The following is a 19,176-nucleotide window of genomic DNA, read 5'->3' on the forward strand; positions in this document are numbered from 1 at the left end:
AACTTGAAATGAAATGAAATACTAGTTTACTCCTTTCATTTGAGATACCAATAATTTATGCAAGAACCTAGATTATTTAGAAAGCAGGATTCCTTAATGTTCATCATTCTAAGGAAATTAATTAAACATCCCTGAATTGTAAACTGAAATTGGAACTCTGTATTTAAGTATATCTAATCTTTTAAACATTTCATACTTCCAGGGCACTGTGAGATTCCAATTCCCTCCATTCATGCCCTAAGCTCAAGGTAAAAGGGATAGTCTTCATGGGACTGAGTTATATACACTCAGGGCAGCTGGGTCACAGTGATCTCTAATAAAAAAGATGCTTTGGGTGCCCCCTAGAGGAGAGTATGCCTAAAGACACTCATGTAGTGAATAACCATAACCACTGTATCAGAGCCAAAGTGACAAAGAAAAATGTAAGCCCACACCAGATTAGATGAGAAAAAATGTAATTCAGTCTTTTGTTCTGGTGCTAATTTTTATATTCAAAGGAAATGAAAAATGAAGACAAACAAGACAGATGCCTGGCTTCTTTTGGAATTTTTTTGACTTCTCTATATAAATTGGCATAATCTTGGAAATTTCTTAACATTTTAGAAAGAATTACTCAAGTTTCAATTTGCTTTATGTACTAGAACAGTGCCAATGTCACAGCTTTATAAAGAAAATATTTTATATGATATAAATTGCAAAAGCATTTGGAAAATCCACTTACAGCCAGCCAAAGTTTTTTCTTTGGGAAGTAACAAATTAAATAAAATTAGTAATTTCATCTTTGTCCTGGAATGAAATTTATAAAGCACCTAGTTCAAATGACCATTTTTAAAGATGAAACAGACGAATCTTTCAAAACCTAGGGTGCTTGAGAGCCACAGTATGAAGACTTTCCTTATTGAGAGAAGGCAACCCTATCTGTGGGCTCTCAAACTCGCTTTCAATCCTGCATGAAAGGCAGTGGCTAAAGCAGTGCTCTGGAAATTCCTAAGACACAGTTCCTACTCTCAAGAAGTTTACTATAAATAGATACCATTGAGGCATATGCACACAGAACATATGTTTAAGGGTAAGAAACATAAAGATATCTGTGGTGGACAAAATAATGTGCAGTCCAGACCTCCCTGCAGGAACAAATGACTTACTCCCCCTCAGCTGTTGAAAGGGAGCCCTCAAAACTGTCATCCCTATTTGAGGAAAAATTGCCTTATTCAACGTCATACCTATTTTAAAGGTGGCCCACCACCAGTTGCTACTCAGTATCAGGCTATAAAACCCAGCTCTCTCATACCAATTCAAGATAGTTCTGAAGGGCCATCCAGCTTCAGAGCTCCCATTGAGTTGGCTGAGAACTTTTGGGGACTGTATTATAGTTCAACTTCTCCTTTTGCCCAAATCTGTTTTCTTTCCCTCCTTTCCACAGACGTTGACCCCAATGCTCTTCCCCTAAATGTCCTCAACAGTGATCTCTATCTCATGAATCTGCTTTCTGGGGAACCCTACCTATGGGAGTATCACTATTCTAAGCCAGAATTTGGATCAAGGACTGCTTCTTACATAGGTAACTCTCAGCACTATTTTCAAGAGATTCCACTCTGACTCTATCCATGAGAAAATAATTATTGTTATTTCAGTGTGTCAACAAATTAGGAGGACTTTACAAATGTGTTGAAGGACAGAAAAGACTCTTAAGTACCAAAGTATATTAATGTCACATCACAAAGAAAAACTTATCTTGAATGCATGCTATTGATCAGCTATGTGATTCAGGGATGATAACCTTTTGGAGTGGTCCCACATGGGTCAAGTGGAGAATTCCTGCTAAGATACTACCAAGCCTATAGAGTTATTATTATTATTTATTTTTTTCAGCATATTATGGGGGTACAAATGTTAAGGTTACGTATATTGCTCCTAACTCCTATACCCCCTTAGAATTATTATTAGATTAATAAAATCTCCACATATGTCACCAACCACACTAAACTGGCAGCCATTATCAATAGAGAGTATGAGGATCTAGCTATGACTTACCTGGATCCTGAATGAATTTACTTCTGTTTTTTGATAATACAGTTGATCTTTGAACAAATGCTGCCAAGACCATTGCTTTGCTTTCCACTTTAACTTCTTGCTCCTCTTGACACAATATACAGGTAACAAATTGTCTCTGTTCAGGGACCTGAGTTTGTGCAGGGCCCAATGCTGTAAGTGCCATATCTGAAACCATAGGGCTGTAATAAAAGGGTTATGAATATAATTAATGAGCCTAAAAAATCTCTATGTAATCATAAAGTAGTAGACTCCAGGTATGTACATATTAACACGTGGTTTCAATGACTTGAATCGCCAAGTTTTTTCATATATATCAAAACCATCTCTCTTAATCATCACAGCAATCTAATATGCAACACAGATTCCACACACTCAGGTAACAGCCTTGTGTACTCATTCTTTTGTGGATATCAAGGGTTTTCTGTAGAAAATATTGTATTAGGTGTACGCATGAATTACTTTATCAGTCAGATATTTCTAAGATTAATTCCTCTAATTGGAGGCCACAATTTTTACCTATCAATTCTACTAAATTACTTTAGGATTAAAAGTGTACTTATAAGGAAAAAAAGCAACACCACCCCTGGTTGAGAATGACTGATCAAGAGACTAAATAACTTGGTTTAAAAATTTTTTTTTTACCTATTATCTAGAACTGCAGAGGTTGAGGCATCCAGTTCTAATGTCTGCTGAAAGAGTTCCTTGTTCTCATCAATGAAGTGCCGCTGCATCTCAGACATCTGGGCCATGATCTTTTCTCTGCGCAGTCTGGCAATCTCAGCTTTTCTCTTCCTTTCAGCTTTGTCTTTGTCTCTTGAACTCTGAAATTATGCTTCATTCAATTAGACCATTAGATGCTAAATGCACATTTTTTTTTCCAAAGCAGAAATATCTTTAACATAAATTCTAGGCTGGGCGCGGTGGCTCACGCCTGTAATCCTAGCACTGTGGGAGGCCGAGGCGGGCGGATTGCTTGAGGTCGGGAGTTTGAAACCAGCCTGAGCGAGACCCCGTCTCTACTAAAAATAGAAAGAAATTAATTGACCAACTAAAAGTATATATACAAAAAATTAGCCGGGCATGGTGGTGCATGCCTGTAGTCCCAGCTACTCGGGAGGCTGAGACAGGAGGATCACTTGAGCCCAGGAGTTTGAGGTTGCTGTGAGCTAGGCTGACGCCACGGCACTCACTCTAGCCTGGGCAACAAAAGTGAGACTCTGTCTCAAAAAAAAAAAAAAACAAAAAAAACCAAAAAAAAACCCCATAAATTCTAATTAAAAACTATTCTACAATCTCAGTTATTTAAAGAGATATGACTCAATCAACTTAACATGTTAAAAAAAACAAAGACCAAAAAAATTGTTACAACAAATAGTGCTGCATTTCTTGGAGTTCAAATATTTGTGAATACTACCAACTACCAACTTGTTGCAGATAACTTTAATTTGTTTATACTGAACTTGCTACAATTTTTTGGTATTATTACACTTTACTTCTTATACCTCTTCCATTATGGTTCCTTCTGCCTCTGCCACAGGACTTGTAGACGAACTCTCCCTTATCTTCTTAATAGCATTAAAAGTCTACAAAAAAAAAAAGTTATCCTGAGGCTATGAAACATTATCACAATATATAACATATATTTTATGTTTCTCACAAAAAGCAGAGTAATGGGTGGGGCGTGGTGGCTCATGCCTGTAATCCTAGCATTCTGGGAGGCCAAGGAGGGAGGATTACTTCTGCTCAGGAGTTCGAGACTAGCTTGAGCAAGAGTGAGACCCCATCTCTACTATAAATAGAAAGAAATCAGCCAAACAACTAAAAATAGAAAAAATTAGCCGGGCACGGTCATGCGTGCCTGTAGTCCCAGCTACCAAGGAGGCTGAGGCAGGAGGATCGACTGAGCCCATGAGTTTGAGCTTGCTGTGAATGCCATGGCACTTCATCCCAGGCAACAGAGTGAGACTCTGTCTCAAAAAAAAAAAAAAAAAAAAAAAAGCAGAGTAATGTAGTAAATTTTACCTTTAATATCCACCTAATCATGTCTTTGTGGACTTCTAGGTAGGGAGCATTTTGTAGTGTTTCCAGCATGGCTAGTATGCTAGCAGAGTTGTTTGGTGTTTCACCAGGTTCTAAGGCAGAAAAATAAAAGGTGTGATAATAACAGCTAATATTTCATAGTGCTTATTCCTATGCACAAGAATATAAATGCAGTTGCTTATAACATCTGTTGCCTATCATTTGATTACAGCTCTACTTAATAGAGATTTTCTTTTTCTTTTTTTTTTTGAGACAGAATCTCACTGTTACCCAGGCTAGAGTGCCGTGGCATCAGCCTAGCTCACAGCAACTTCAAACTCCTGGGCTCAAGCAATCCTTCTGCCTCAGCCTCCCAAGTAGCTGAGACTACAAGCATGAGCCACCATGCCTGGCTAATGTTTTCTATTTTTTAGTAGAGAGTCTTGCTCTTCCTCAGGCTGGTCTTGAACTCCTGAACGCAAACGGTCTGCCCGCCTCGGCCTCCCAGAGTGCTAGGACTACAGGTGTGAGCCACCATGCCCTGCTGAGATTTTCAATACTTCTTAAGAATGTAACATATTTGTAGTTTAAAAAAAAGTTAACAACTAGAATTCTTTAAGCATTCAAAACTGACTTCTTATACCAAATGGTCATTTTCACATAAACCCTAGTAAAATTAAATAAAAACTTAGTCTTTTTTAAGACTGGGAACTGGGCACAGTGGCATGTGCCTATAATCCTAGCTACTACGGAGGCTGAGGTGGGAGGATTGCTTGAGCTGAGCCTGTGCAACACAGTGAGTCCCTGTCTGCAAAACAAACAAACAAAAAAGTGTAAAAAGATTGGCCTTCCTAAGATTTTATAAGTCTAAGGAAAATGAATGAGGATGCTGGGATTATGTGGGTTCATATGTCTATAAATATATCTATTTGCTCTGACCTTTTTTTAATAAAAGCTAGATTCAGAATGAAATAAATATCTTCCCTCTAGGAACTCACTGCTTTATTTGAAGAAAAGACATAAAATTCAAGTCCATATTTTCATGAGTACATTCAATCTACTATTAGTTGACTCCGTTTGCAGTCAGACATGTCTAATTATTGATTTTCTTCATTTAAGTGCTGCCATTGTGGCAAAACGTCCTTCCTTTCCTAAGAGGGGAAGAGACTGAACTACATGATTTTTAATTTACTTCCAGATCTAAAATTCTGTGGCTGTATATTAGGAATCTGACCCTAGATAAGGGAGAGATTTCTTTGCCAATACAGTATCTTAATTATATAAAATGTTTAAAAAGAATAAGAGTAATGTTCAGAGAAAATGATTTTTTTTTAAAGAAAAAAGAAAGAGAAAGTGAGAGAGAACCTGACATTTTAGTGATGACTGAATGAAATTAGGAGTATTCTGTGTGGCTATTCTATTAATAAAATAAAAGCACTGGGGACAAAGAAGGCAAAAAATACAACATTCTTCAGTAGGGAAAGACAGTTTTCTTCTTCCTCCCACTTACTTAGATGAGGGCAAAAGACAAACTAGAGATCTAGCAGCAAACAAGACTACTTTCTACCTGAACTCTGGCAGCAGAACCTAGTATTCTTAGTCACTATTGTTTAGGAAGAAATGGCACTGAACATAGTTACATAAATAATCTTTTTCAATCAAGGCATTCAAAAATTCCTATCATAGCCACCATAAATTCATTTAAAAACACCCAGCTGGCCATGGTGGCTCACACCTGTAATTCGGCACTTTGGGAGGCTGAGACAGGAGCATCACTTGAAGCCAGGAGTTCGCAACTAACCTGTACAACACAGTGAGACCCTGTCTCTACAAAAAATACAAAAATTAGCCAGGCATGGTAGCATGTACCTGTAGTCCCAGCTACTCAAGAGGCTGAGGCAGGAAGATTGCTTGAGTTCAGGAGTTGGAGGTTGCTGTGAGCTAGGCTGACATCACTGTACTCTAGCCTCAGCAACAGAGGGAGACTCTGTGCCCCGCCCCCCAGCAAAAAAGGAAAAAAAAAAACATGTACAGCAAATGAAGGTGACTTTCAACAAGTAAATGAAGACATTTGAATCCTAGAACTGAAATTACAGAGTCTTTAAAAGTACCAGGATCCACATTGGTAGATGAAACTGATACTTCCAACCCCTGAAGGAACTTAATATTTGGTATTTAAAAAAAAAAAAAAGCATGCAAATAGAAAAGCAAATATTGCAAAATATCAACTACTGAATCTAAGTCGTAGGTATATGGATGTTTACTGTACAACTCTTTCAACTTGTCTGTTATGTTTGAAATTTTTAAAATAAAAAGCTAGAAAAAACATCTCTCTAGCCATAAAAGTCATATTACTTTATATAAAATGATAATCTAATACCCTATAGATAATTTTCTTATTTTTAATAGTACAAAATCTTAAGATAACAATTTAAAATTCTGATAGCATACTTTACGTTTTTAAAAGTATATCCTAGGCCGGGCGCGGTGGCTCACGCCTGTAATCCTAGCACTCTGGGAGGCCGAGGCGGGTGGATTGCTCGAGGTCAGGAGTTCGAAACCAGCCTGAGCAAGAGCGAGACCCTGTCTCTACTATAAATAGAAAGAAATTAATTGGCCAACTAATATATATAGAAAAAATTAGCCGGGCATGGTGGCGCATGCCTGTAGTCCCAGATACTTGGGAGGCTGAGGCAGAAGGATTGCTTGAGCCAGGAGTTTGAGGTTGCTGTGAGCTAGGCTGACGCCATGGCACTCACTCTAGCCTGGGCAACAAAGCGAGACTCTGTCTCAAAAAAAAAAAAAAAAAAGTATATCCTAGATTTTAAATGTATATGCTGTATCAATTTTAAACTAACGACTCTTTGTTTTTTTATTGTTTATGAATTAAAACATATGTGTTTTAAGTATGTATAGGCCCTATGTGTTTTTAGGAAAATATATTAGGATCTAACATAACACCTTTAGTACACAGATAAATACATATAGCCTCAAGTATGTGGATTCAGTATTACCCAGTTAGAATCTATATGATCAAATAAAAGAGGTTATAAGTGATTATTTACAAAAAATCACTTATATCTTGAGTTAGTTTAGTAAAAAGTATATATACATACTTGATATCTTCTGAGTGAAGGTAAACGTTACATCATGCTCTTCCACGGCATTCTCTAAATGTTGTTTTTCTTCTTGTAGTGCCATTCCAATTAAATGCAACACCTCAAATAAAATGTTTTGTAACTTTTAGTAAAAAAAAAAAAATCAAGTACATACTTTTATAAATAGCAAAAAGAAATCATTATTGAAGATAAATCAAACTTATATTAAAGACTAAATGCAATAAAAAATTCAAAGTACTAATTTTTATTAAATTAAAAGACTTGAGGTTCATTTTCTAATAAAGAATTCTTGGTGAGGAAAACAAAATTTTATATTTGAGTGAGGAAGAAAATTCAAGTGCAAATTCTTAGGATAAGCTAAAATTACCACCAGGTGTGACCAGCAATTCATATAATATATAATTTCCAGTTTTATTCTATACCTATATTACAGTCTTAAAAAAAATCTTCTAAGAATCAGTGGCCAAATAATTACAAAGCTGAAAGTATTTATCATGTAATTATCCAGTCTATGATACTGCCTAGTTCAATTTCTCTAAGGACTAAATCATCTAAAAGACATACTTTTATCTTTAATGCCACATAGTTTATAAAGATATTTACAGTTGTTCAGTATATCTCACAAAATATTCCTTACCAGGCTTCTAAGAAAATATGTAATATTTTTGCATGAATATATTTGAATATATATGAAATATATGAAAATATATGAATATATTTGCATTTTTACTGCTTTTAACCTGCTCCCCACATTTTGAAGGAGATACCTGTGGTGTCTCTATATCTTTCCCTCCACAAAGGGTTGTGGTTGTCAGAGACTTGGAAGAACTAGCTTAGCCTGAATGACATAGAGCAAATGTACACATAAGGTAAATACTGTTCACTCCTCTTTTCTCCATCATTTCCCACAAATCTTTTGCTCACATAATGCTGACAGTCTCTAGTACACCACAGCTCCCTGCTTGTACCTATTAAATACGGTTATAAATGGGAGGGGGGTGTAAGTATGCACACACCTTAGCCAATGAGATACTTGAGCCTGCTGAGATAATCAGAAGAATGGTAGCTTCAGAGGAAGCCTTGCCTTCATTTGAATCCTGGCTTTATTGCTTTCAAGTTATATCCCCTCAAAGAACCCCTCTGAGCCTATGTCATCATCTTTAACATAGGAAAAAACAGCTTCCCCCTAGAGTTGAGGATTACAAATACTGTACACAAAGTGCCTAGCACAGAATAAGGCAGAGTAGGCATTCTACTAACTGAATAATTATTATTTCATTGCTTACTAGTTGAGTAACATGGGAAGTTAACTGAACCTCACTGAAACTTGGCTTCCTCATCTACACAATGGAAAAAGTTGTATCTATTCATAGAGGTGTTGTGTAAATTCAGTGAAATAATGTAAGAATGATTTACATTAAAGCTATAAAGTAAAATGCAAACAAGGTTCCAGACTTGCCACCTATTACCTATAAGACCATAAGTTCTGAGTCTCAAATTCTTCAACTGCAAAATATGAATATTGATGAACTCAAGTTTTTTTGGGGGGAAATAATTAAATTAAAAAGATAAATGTTATACAAATATCAGAGTACTACATATATAAAGACCAGGACCAATCAAGAAGAGACAGATTGGCCAATGGGACTGTGGTAATCACAATCATGTGGTATAAAAAATCTGCCAGGCACTTCTTTTCATTGTTAGACACAGTAACAATATACTATATTTTAAATAAATGTAACAGTGCATTTTTGTCCTGATGTTTCTGGGTACAGATGCTGACAAGAGTATTTTGCTTTTACTACAAAACACTAAAATATGAACAATAAATGTCTTTAAACTTACCCTTTGCAGCATGGACTCTGACCAGGCATATCCATTATGTCCCACAGCCCACTGCAGAATTGTTCCCATGATGCACAACATAACATCTGACTGCAAAATGTTAACCAGGCTTGCAAACAAAGGGCAGAATGGAGGCAAAACTGGAGGTGGAAGTGCTGAAAATATATTTGTTACTGGTTTCTTTTATAGAACATACTTAAAAAAAAAATCCCTTTGTTACTTTAGATGGTCTTCACTCAGAGAATATTCATTAACATACATCTTAAAGCTATATTTTACCTTTTCAAAGTCAAATGCATAAAAACGGCTATATAAATAGCAGCAGTACCAAAGAAAGCCTTTCTTTTCTCTAGAAAAGTCTTAAGTCCTGAGATAAAACCATTAACCTAAAGGTGAGTCAGTACAGACTATTTCTATATTAACATATTTATTATTCCTTTGAACAGGGGAACATTCACTCAGAAAGCTTATATTTAAATCTTTCATTTTACCAAGAAAAATCATCATAGTTGATAGGAAACAATGTTTAACAAGAGATGGGCATAACATTTTTAGAATGAAAGTTAAAAATACCTGTATCTTCTCTATTTTGTCTTTTCAATTTCCGCTGAGCTTCTTCTGCCTAAAAAAACAAAGTAATTTAGACAGGGAATTAGAAACACAAAACAGCTAAATATCCAAAACTAGTGACATAAGTAAATCATTTTTCCTGTATTATCCTCTGATTTTAGAAATTTTTTGTGCTTAATGTTGTAGTACTCTCCCAAATTGACATATCAAGGTTCATCTTTTTTCCTTGAAAGAATCCCCAAATGACTTTTTAATTGCTTTAAAATTCAAGAGAAACATGTATAAACCCAAACCAAAAAAAGTTATTTAGGTCTAAATTCTATGACATGCATCAAAAACTAAATAAAAGCTCATGTTTAAATTTTGGTTAGTGCCATTTATTGAAAAAGTGTTTTAAGAGAAGACTGCTAAAGGCAAAATTTGATTATCTAAGAATGATTAGGAAAACTATATAAGTCCCTGTGGAAAAGCATGTAAATAGTACCAAATTCTGAAATGTGTGTAAAATGGGTTAACTGATTATAACACAGGTTGAAAATTTGCCTTCAAAAGCCAATAAAATAGATACAATTATATATGTGGTGAGACATGTATTTAATTATATAGATCTTACATATGTATGCACAAAACACTGGGGCAAGAACCAAAACTTTAGGCAGTGGTATTCTAAGTAATTTGTACTTTATTCTTTTTTTGAGTCAGAGTCTCACTCTATTGCCCAGAGTAGAGTGCCATGGCTGTCAACCTAGCCCACAGCAATCTCAAACTCCTGAGCTCAAGCAATCCTACTGCTTCAGCCTCCCAAGTAGCTGGGACTATGAGCATGCACCACCATGCCCGGCTAATTTTTTTGTATATATATATTTTAGTTGGTCAATTAATTTCTTTCTATTTTTAGCAGAGACGGGGTCTTGCTCTTGCTCAGGCTGGTTTTTTTTTTTTTGAGACAGAGTCTCGCTTGTTGACCAGGTTAGAGTGAGTGCCGTGGCGTCAGCCTAGCTCACAGCAACCTCAAACTCCTGGGCTCAAGCAATCCTTCTGCCTCAGCCTCCCGAGTAGCTGGGACTACAGGCATGTGCCACCATGCCCGGCTAATTTTATATATATATTAGTTGGCCAATTAATTTCTTTCTCTTTATAGTAGAGACGGGGTCTTGCTCAGGCTGGTTTCGAACTCCTGACCTCGAGCAATCCGCCCGCCTCAGCCTCCCAGAGTGCTAGGATTACAGGCGTGAGCCACCGCGCCCGGCTTCAGGATGGTTTTGAAGTCCTGACCTTGAGCAATCCGCCTGCCTCAACCTCCCAGAGTACTAGGATTATAGGTGTGAGCCACCATGCCCAGCCTGTACTTTATTCTTTATACCTTTTTATATATTCCAAATTTCTACAAAAAAATCCAACCCTCCCCACTACACTTTTTTGTTTTTGTTTTTGAGATAGGGTTTCACTGTGTCCCAGGCTAGAATACTGTGGCCCAATCAGAGCTCACTGTAACCTTGAACTCTTAAGTGATCCTCCTGCCTCAGCCTCCCAAGTAGCTTAGGACTATAAGCATACTACCATACTTGGCTAATTTTTCTATTTTTTTTTCCGTAGAGATAGGGTCTTACTATGCTGCTCAGGCTGGTCTCAAACTCCTGCCCTTAAGTGATCCTTCTGTCTTGCCCTCCCAAAATGCTCGATTGTAAGCATGAGCCACTGCACCTGGGCCCTACTACACTTTAAATTTTCCCAGTTACCTTGGACTGCTCTGCCCTTGAATAGTGATAGAAATACAAGTTGAACTCTTTGGCACATTCTGGTTTCAGTTCATACATGCCTCGTCCTGTTAATCCAGGTTTCCTACAAAAAAAAAGGCCCTTAGATTATTATTACTAAAGCCATACATTCATGAGACAGTCTTGGATATTAGAACAAGAAAGCAGAGCTCATATACTGCTGGTGGGTGTTAAGCTAAAACTATTTTCTGTGTGTTAATCTGGCAATCTAAATCCAAAGCTCTATGCATATCCATTTTATCTAACATGCCCACTCTGAATTCATCCTAACTGGACAAGTAGATGTGATGGACACTGCAGTGGCAACAACTTAAAAGTCTAACAACAGCAAATAGGTTACATAAATTACATCTCCAAACAACTGAACACCATTAATAGTGACGTTAATTTCTCTATTCTGACATATAAAGATGTCTGTGGTAATTTCTATTAAGTGGAAAAAAGCAGGTATAATACTGGGGTTTAGAAAGCCTTCCCCTATGCAAGTTACAAAACCCAGAAGCCAAATAATATAGAAAGATGCTCAAAAACATTTGTGTGAAATGACACCATAAACAAGTTAAAAACCAAGTGATAGCCTGGGAGAAAGTATGTGCAATGTATTTAATAAAATAAGAATTGAAATCTATAATATACATAAAAATGCTATGGAGCAATAAGATAGGGTTAAACTACTGCAAAGAAAAATGCATAAAAGTATGGACAAAACAAAAATGGCCACAAAAAGATGCTCAGTCTCACTGTTAGTTAAGAGTGATGCAAATTTTATTTTTGGAGACAGACTCTGGCTCTATTGCCCAGGCTAGACTGCAGTGGCATCATAGCTTGCTGCAACCTCAAACTCCTGGGCTCAAGCAATCCTCCTGCCTCAGCCTCCTGAGTAGCTGATGACTGCAGGTGCTTGCAACCATACCGGGCTAATTTTTCTGTTTTTTAGAGACTGATCAGGCTGGGAGAGTGATACAACTTAAAACAAGGTAACATTTTTCACCCATCTAATGTCTAGAAATTAAAAGACTGTACATATCAAAGTGCTGACAAAACTGTAGGGCACTCTCATATACTGCTGATGACTTGTTTGGAAAGGCGATTTGGCCTTCCTTTTGATCAAGCAAATCCTCAAAACACTTTCACAGATAAAGATACACATGTCAGTGATATATGTAAAAGATGTTCAATACTTGTTTATAACAGAGAAAATGTGGAAACTAAATATCACACCAACATGGAAGAGATTAGATACATTTACAGGACATGACTACAAAGCAGTAAAAAAAAGAATGAAGTAGGCGTATATGTACTGACAATGTGTATTAAGCAAAAAAAAAAAAAAAACACACACAAACCAAAAAAACCCACTCCAAGACACAAACATATAGAAATATTCCATTAAAGTTTAATTTTTTAAAAGGTTATAGAAAAGTAAACATAAAATGAACCCATTTTTTGTTAAAAGTATATTGTTCCCTAGTCACTTATACACACATGTAAGTGTTATAAGTATAGGAAAAAAGTTTGGAAAGGTATACATCTAAATGTAATAACAGGCTGGGTGTGGTGGCTCATGCCTGTAATCCTAGCATTCTGGGAGGCCATGGTGGGAGGATCACTTGAACTAAAGAGTTTGAGACCAGCCTGAGCAAGAACGAGTCCGTCTCTACTAAAAATAGAAAAACTTAGCTACTCAGGAGGCTGAGGCAAGAGAATTGTTTGAGTCCAGGAGTTTGAGGTTGCTATGAGCTATGATGATGCCATGGCACTCTACCCCAGGCAACAGAGTTAGACTCTGTGTCAAAAAATAAAAAAATAGGCCGGGCACGGTGGCTTACGCCTGTAATCCTAGCACTCTGGGAGGCCGAGGCGGGCGGATTGCTCAAGGTCGGGAGTTCGAAACCAGCCTGAGCGAGACCCCGTCTCTACTAAAAAAATAGAAAGAAATGAATTGACCAACTAAAAGTATATATACAAAAAAAAATTAGCCGGGCATGGTGGTGCATGCCTGTAGTCCCAGCTACTCGGGAGGCTGAGGCAGGAGGATCGCTTGAGCCCAGGAGTTTGAGGTTGCTGTGAGCTAGGCTGACGCCACGGCACTCACTCTAGCCTGGGCAACAAAAAGTGAGACTCTGTCTCAAAAAAAAAATAAAAATAAAAAAATAAAAAAATAAAAAAGAAATGTAATAACAGAAATCAAATGAGTGGTTGGATTACAGGCAATATCTTTTTCTTCGTATTTTTCTGTATTTTCTCTAAAAGCATGTGTTGTCTTCATAGCCAACAAAAATAAAGACACTGTCACTAGAGTAGGAAACAAGGAAAAAGCAGGATTAAGAAGCCGTCTCAACAACTTCAAGGGGATAAAGTAGGTTATTGATTGGGGAACACACTGGACACTGGAGAAAGTAGCATTTAGAGGCCGTCCCATAGTTTAGCTGGCACATTCAAATGGAAACAAAGAAAATAATTTTAAGATATTAAAATGCATTTACTTACATCACTGCTCGGGTTAATTTTTATTATTTGAAACCATCAACATCTATTCTGAATGTGATGAAAACCCTCATAATGCTACTTTAAGTTGCTGAGTGCAGGGTGAGATTAGAAAGGTGAATTATCAGTGAGAAATCTAATTTAGAACTATAACTTGAAAATGTCACTCTCTGAAAGTAACAACTTCATTCTCAGTTCCATCAAAGGAAACACTAACAAAAATGGATGTAATAAAAAGAAAAAAAGAACATGAAATAATAGGAAGTAAACTCACCTGAAATGGGCAACTGCTTCTATTACACTCTCCATACCAGTCTCTTTGTTCTCCTAAAGGTACGAGAAACCAGTGTGTTTCAAGTTAATAATAATAACTGCTTGTACTCTGAGCAATGTGCTTTCTCTTATTAACCCACACAGCAACCCTATGAGGTAGATATGCTATTATCCCCATCTTTACAGATGAGGATTCCATAGTAAGCATAACGATTAATATTTAGTTAGGTACACTTATTTAGTGAGGTGACAGTCATTCAAATGGATATAATTTTTAAATATATAAAATAGATGTAATTTTTTAATTTTTAAAAAGTCCCACCACATGGAATCAAGGTAAGAGCATTCAAAAGGAATTAAATGAGAACACAAAGCATACAAAATAAACAAAATTTATGTTAAAATATTCGTAATATTTTGTGAAATAGATACATTAATTTCTTATCTATTTTCAGTAAAACAGTACTTCTCAAATCACATCCCATTCATGACAAGGTATTAATAAAAATTCTGTGAATAAATAATTCTTCAGTCAAAATGTTTGGGAAATAAAGTTGCCATCACTTTGTATAACGCACTTTAAAAATGCAGTTTTAAATTTTTTTTTTTTTTTTTTTTTTTTGAGACAGAGTCTCACTTGTTGCCCAGGCTAGAGTGAGTGCCGTGGCGTCAGCCTAGCTCACAGCAACCTCAAACTCCTGGGCTCAAGCAATCCTCCTGCCTCAGCCTCTCGAGTAGCTGGGACTACAGGCATGCGCCACCATGCCCGGCTAATTTTTTCTATATATATTAGTTGGCCAATTAATTTCTTTCTATTTATAGTAGAGACGAGGTCTCGCTCTTGCTCAGGCTGGTTTCGAACTCCTGACCTTGAGCAATCCGCCCGTCTCGGCCTCCCAGAGAGCTAGGATTACAGGCGTGAACCACCGCGCCCGGCCCAGTTTTAAATTTTATTCTTCCTTAAAGTCTAGGTTAAATTATAACTGCTTCCTCATCTAAGAACTCAGGATTAATTTCCTACATTAAAAAGTATAAGTAGATTGGGCATGGTAGTTCACACCTATAATGCTAGCACTTTGGGAGACTGAGGTGAGAAGATTGCTTGAGTTCAGGAGTTCAAAACCAGCCTGCTCAACAGTGAGACACTGTTTTTACAAAAAATACACAAATTAGCCAGGCATGGTGGCATGCACCTGCAATCCCAGCTACGAAGGAGGCTGAGGCAGGAGGATTGCTTAAGCCCAGGACTTGGAGGCTGTAGTGAGCTATGAAGACACTACTGCACGCTGGCCCAAGCAACAGAATGAGACCCTAGCTCCAAAAAAAAAAAAAAAAACAAAAACAAAACAACAAAAAAAATCATTAGTAATTTTATCCTGACTACTACATATTTAGTAATAAGAAATAACTAATTATTGCTATTTTTTGAAGTGTCATAATGACATCTAAATAGGTTCTTTTAAAAGCCCTTTGTTTTCTTTTAGATCAGTTTCTCAACATCAGCACTTCTCACATTTAGACCAGATAATTCTTTGCTGTGTGTAGGGGTTGTCCTAGGCATTGTAGAATGTTTAGCAGTATCCCTGGCCTCTACCCACTAACTAGATAGCACTAGAACCGACATCCTGTCCTGACTAGTGACATTGTTAAATGTCCCCGAGTGGAAGGAATTGTTCCTTGTTGAGAACCACTGTTTTAGATGCATATAGTCCTATTTATAGATGAAATAGTAAATCTAGTATTGTCTACAAAATAATCCACTGGGCACAGGGGTTAGTTCTTGGGTATGATAAAACAAGATTAGCAAAATGTTGAAGCTGGTGATGGGTATATTATACTGTTTTCTATTTCTGTAGGCATTTGAAAGTTTTCATGATACAAAGTATAAAAGAAGAATTGTATTATTATGCAACAAAGATAAGATAGGTTGAAATCCCAGAAAAATAAATGTTAAGGTTGAAAGTTTTAATCTGTGTTTCAAATTAGGGAAAACATTTTGAAAAGTCTCATGGCTAAAAAGTAGGTGGCTGAGGAACTCAACTTCTGGGAAGAAAAACAATTGCAGTTAAAACCATGAATGACCTGTGACTATTATTTTTCATTCACTAAAATGAAATAATGGCTCATTATTAAGGATAGTCTTTGTATGCTTGAGAAGGAAAAAGCTCTGGAAAACTTGTTTAGTCAATATAGGTGAGTAGGTATTTTTCACTCCCTTCTTCAATATACTAGACTATAAAGTATATCTATACCTATGACAATTTGTACTAAAAACCCTATAACTACAAACTTTAGTTCTAACGAGTGGATTTACTTTTTTCAGTGTCCCTATTTCTTTCAAGACTTTATGTAAAAAAAGATCCTACTTCTATTGTATTCATATTCTACTTTCCTATAATCCTAGTCCCTAGTATTATTTATAGTAAAAGTGACTGGAGTTATACACATCCTAGAAGTGTAGTTTTTACAATGGTAAGAAAGGCATATAGAAGTAAAGCTATGCTGGGTGCAGTGGCTCGAGTCTATAATTTTAGTATCTTAAGGCTGAGAGGTGGGAGATTTGTTTGAGCTCAGGAGTTTGAGACCAGCCTAAGCAAGAGCAAGAGCCTGTTTCTACAAAAACTAGAAAAATTAGCCTGGCACATTGACACATGCCTGTGGTCCCAGCTCCTTGGGAAGCTAAGGCAGGAGGATCACTTGAGCCCAGGAGTTTGAGGTTGCAGTGAGCTACGATGACGCCACTACACTGCACTCCACTCCAGCTTGGGTGACAGAGTGAGACTCTGTTAAAAAAACAAAAAAACAAACAAAAAAAAAAAACAAGAAAAAGTAAATCTATATGGACTAGCCTGATAGGTAAGGAAGGAATTCCATGATTTTCTTTTTAAAAAATACAGGTACTTACGTCTTCAGGTAAAGACTTCACTAATTCACTATGAGCCATAGGTTTGATGCTCAACTGATGGATAATCTCCCGCTTTATTTCATCTGCAGCATTTACCTGTGCAATTCCAGGACTAAATCTCTCTCCTGTCAAAAATGAAAAAGCATATATACACACGTTTAACATAATCACATAATTATGTAATGCATACTTATAATTCATGCAGCACAATATATTTGCCTATCTGAGTCTCCCTGAGCAACAGAAAAGCAATGACCGGTCTGGCAACAAGCCAGGGAGAGAGCAACTCCTGACCGGTAAGGCAGTGGAGAAAAGTGCCGGCTGCTATTTTGGAAGAATGGGATCAGAAAGGTGGGAAGGGATTAGAAGTAGCCAAGGAAACCACTTTCCCTCCATCCTTCTTTTAGCAGCAAGAAAGAAGAGCCTTCTTTCCCCCTTCAATCTAGTGGCAAATAAAATACCAACTTCTGAGACCTTCCTCATTGGTATCGCCTCCTGACAGTAATCAGGCTTCTCTGCTTTATGGACTACAGAAAGTCTGAGATAGCAAGGTAGGTGGGAGGTGAGGAATAAAGAATGGGAAAGATGGGGGAAAAAATGGACTGAAAATTATATAGGTAAGAAGGAAAGACATCCACATCTATTAGCCATAGGTACCCATTAGCTTGGAATTATTATATCTGAAGTCAAGAAGACACTTTTACACCATAAATCCATGGAGAGAAACATAGCTAAGATATAAAATAACAGAAAAGGCTGGGCAAAGTGGCTCAGGCCTGTAATCCTAGCACTCTGGGAGGGTGAGGCAAGAGGATCACTTAAGCTCAGGAATTTGAGACCATCCTGAGCAAGAGTGAGACCCCATTTCTAACAAAAATAGAAAAAATAGCTGGGCGTGGTGGCGTGCACCTGTAGTCCCAGCTACTCAGAAGGCTGAGGCAGGAGCACTGCTTGAGCCCAGAAGTTTGAGGTTGCAGTGAGGCTGCAGTGAACCATGATGACACCACTGCACTCTATCTAGCCAGGGTGACAGAGTGAGACTCTGTTTCAGGAAAAAAAAAAAAAGAAAAAAAGAAAAAAACAAAAAAACAAAGGAGTAAATTGCTCCTAAATATCTTTATTCCTTGTTTGCTAAATTCTCCTGTCCCCATTTTTTCCCCAAACATAGCCTTCCAATTTATTCTGCTTCGGTGGTTGTAATTTCTCCTTTTCCCAAAGCAGCACAATGCTGTTACTCTCAACAATACAGACGGGAGAATGAGACGAATATTCCCTTCCCCTAAGACTGAGTATCCTCTTAAAACAAATAGTTCAGAAGTTCTGAACTATTTGCTACCACAAACTCTAATGTAATTATACATGTCTCAAACAATCTAAACTTACCAAGAAGCATTATAATGAGGTATAGCATTTCTTCTATTAGAGTATTGTTCTGCTGAATAACATCCTATAACAAATGAGGGAAGATAAAGTTCAGAGATAAGAATATGCACACTGTATTATCTCAGATGATTAATATAACCAAAAAGAATGAAAGATGCTTCTTTAGCAATGTGTTGTGGTCTCATACATGTTCTTACCTTATGAGTAGTCTCAGAACTAAATCTTTTTCCATAGTCTGGAGTACTGAAAATCTGATAAAGTTCAAAGCGGCTGAGCATTATCATCAGGAAATGGTTTGGATCCATCATGGAGGCACCTGTCTTTTTTTTTTTTTTTATGTTTGAGATAAAGGAAAAGAGGAAGGTCAAAAGGGCCACTAAACAATTAGCAAGAGATATTTTGGTTTGCACAGGAGAAAGCAGTTTACCAATCCCAATATGTTCACCAATCCCAATCCCTTGTGACAGCTGACAGGTATGGAAAGGAATCTACGTTGGTGAAACAAAACACAAACAAAAATACCCCCAAACCTAAACCCACGTATCAAAATAACATGGACTGTAAGTTCTCTTTCCTTCTAATGCTTTGAAGTAATTGTATTCCTATGAATTTGGTTCCAAAGTTTTATTTCAGAGTTCTCTGATCATTTTCTGAGGATCACTATATGGACTCAGAGAAATGTGGTATGCCAATTAAGCTTCTAATATTTTTTGTGTGTCATTAAACTATTGTTTAATGT

At 37.0% G+C, this 19,176-nt stretch overlaps 1 protein-coding gene across 3 annotated transcripts in view; it reads right to left on the reverse strand.

Annotated features, from left to right (window-relative positions):
* Positions 1 to 19,176, reverse strand: part of UBR2 (ubiquitin protein ligase E3 component n-recognin 2) — a 133,182-nt gene that overhangs the window by 35,801 nt on the left and 78,205 nt on the right. For all 3 annotated transcript variants that reach the window (XM_020287012.2, XM_020287010.2, XM_020287011.2), the window contains exons 19-30: positions 18,635 to 18,757; positions 18,438 to 18,501; positions 17,055 to 17,179; positions 14,151 to 14,203; positions 11,351 to 11,453; positions 9,615 to 9,663; positions 9,042 to 9,196; positions 7,191 to 7,293; positions 4,078 to 4,187; positions 3,558 to 3,638; positions 2,698 to 2,876; positions 2,035 to 2,234 (exon numbers count right to left, since the gene is read on the reverse strand). In XM_020287012.2, the coding sequence (XP_020142601.1) occupies positions 2,035 to 2,234; positions 2,698 to 2,876; positions 3,558 to 3,638; positions 4,078 to 4,187; positions 7,191 to 7,293; positions 9,042 to 9,196; positions 9,615 to 9,663; positions 11,351 to 11,453; positions 14,151 to 14,203; positions 17,055 to 17,179; positions 18,438 to 18,501; positions 18,635 to 18,757 (1,345 nt within the window). The remainder of the gene's footprint in view (positions 1 to 2,034; positions 2,235 to 2,697; positions 2,877 to 3,557; positions 3,639 to 4,077; positions 4,188 to 7,190; positions 7,294 to 9,041; positions 9,197 to 9,614; positions 9,664 to 11,350; positions 11,454 to 14,150; positions 14,204 to 17,054; positions 17,180 to 18,437; positions 18,502 to 18,634; positions 18,758 to 19,176) is intronic.

Source organism: Microcebus murinus, chromosome 5 (assembly GCF_040939455.1).
Source record: "Microcebus murinus isolate Inina chromosome 5, M.murinus_Inina_mat1.0, whole genome shotgun sequence".
In the NCBI taxonomy this organism is placed as follows: domain Eukaryota; kingdom Metazoa; phylum Chordata; class Mammalia; order Primates; family Cheirogaleidae; genus Microcebus; species Microcebus murinus.